Here is a 1,045-nt window from a genome sequence, read left to right as displayed (position 1 = left end):
CACTATGGAAGTAGATTGTCCAACCTTCCACTTAGGCCCAAACAATTTTAAAAAACGTACCCAACGCACGCCTCTGACTATAGATGGAGGGCAGGAACCCTTTCCCTGCCTGCATCCAGTTCACTGTCAGGGTCCTTGGCAGGGCTAACTTATTTTCTGTGAGCTTAGGGGCAAGAATGTGATGGTAGCACTTTTCCTTCCAGGAGTGAGGTTGGAGTGTCCTGAATTCCTGAAAATTCTCCGGTGTAGCCTGGGATCTGACATTTGCGTGGATTTGGTCCGACTATTGCTGAGTTGGAATCAATTCAATGCCAATGGGTTTGGTTTTTATTACTAGTAGAGATATGTGCGTTTGGGGAGGCAGGAAAGGCTGAAGAAGTGCGGTGAACCGAGAAAGTGAGGAAAGCTGGACAGAAAGCGTCTCCCCAAATGTGGGAGCTATGGGGAAGGTATGGGGGCTGGGTCCAGAGAGATGACCTAACTTATCAATATCTCACAACTGACTGGTGTCAAAGCAGCTCCTCTCTCCCAACCTAAGACAATAAAAAGGGCAGAGTGCGAGGGGAGGTGGCCTTTGCAGGCTCTTTTTAGAAATTTGCTGTCTCAGGGAAACTCAAAGACCAAACCAAATCCCTAAAAAACTGAACTTGATTATTTAATCCACGTGGCACAAGAACAAGCCAAAAAAAAAAAAGGGCGGGGAGTAGGGGGAGTCACCGGTCCCGCCCCTGCTGAGAAAGGATTTGGCCAGAGAACTTACTCCTGAGACAGCGGACAGGGCGCGTCCAGGAGCGAGTCGAGTTGAGAAAGCACTGTTTCCGCAAAACCGCTTTTCGGCAAGCCCTTCGCCTGCCCACGCCGGCCGCTCTCTGCCCCCACCCCCACCTCCCGCCACCTCCCAGACCGCTCAGCTGCGGGAGTCGGGGCGCAGCTGGCCCTTTAAGGGCGGAGAAGTGCGCTGTCTCTTTAAGGCAGGTCCTGGTGGTTTCTGTTTTCTGAAGGAAGTGACGGGGGGTGGGATTGAATGAAAAGTGCAAAACAGTCT

General features: G+C 51.6%; 1 protein-coding gene across 1 annotated transcript in view; it reads left to right on the top strand.

Annotated features, from left to right (window-relative positions):
- The first annotated feature begins 429 nt into the window (after positions 1–429).
- Positions 430–1,045, top strand: part of OAF (out at first homolog) — a 23,807-nt gene continuing 23,191 nt past the window's right edge. The window contains 1 exon segment of the mRNA XM_007936581.2: positions 430–449. Within this exon segment, the coding sequence (XP_007934772.2) occupies positions 430–449 (20 nt within the window).

The sequence above is a fragment of the Orycteropus afer genome, unplaced genomic scaffold (genome assembly GCF_000298275.1).
Source record: "Orycteropus afer afer isolate SDZICR_OR568_19922 unplaced genomic scaffold, OryAfe1.0 scaffold00036, whole genome shotgun sequence".
In the NCBI taxonomy this organism is placed as follows: Eukaryota; Metazoa; Chordata; class Mammalia; order Tubulidentata; family Orycteropodidae; genus Orycteropus; species Orycteropus afer.
The sequence above is the reverse complement of the archived record's forward strand: the minus strand, read 5'-3'. Positions and strand labels throughout refer to the sequence as shown.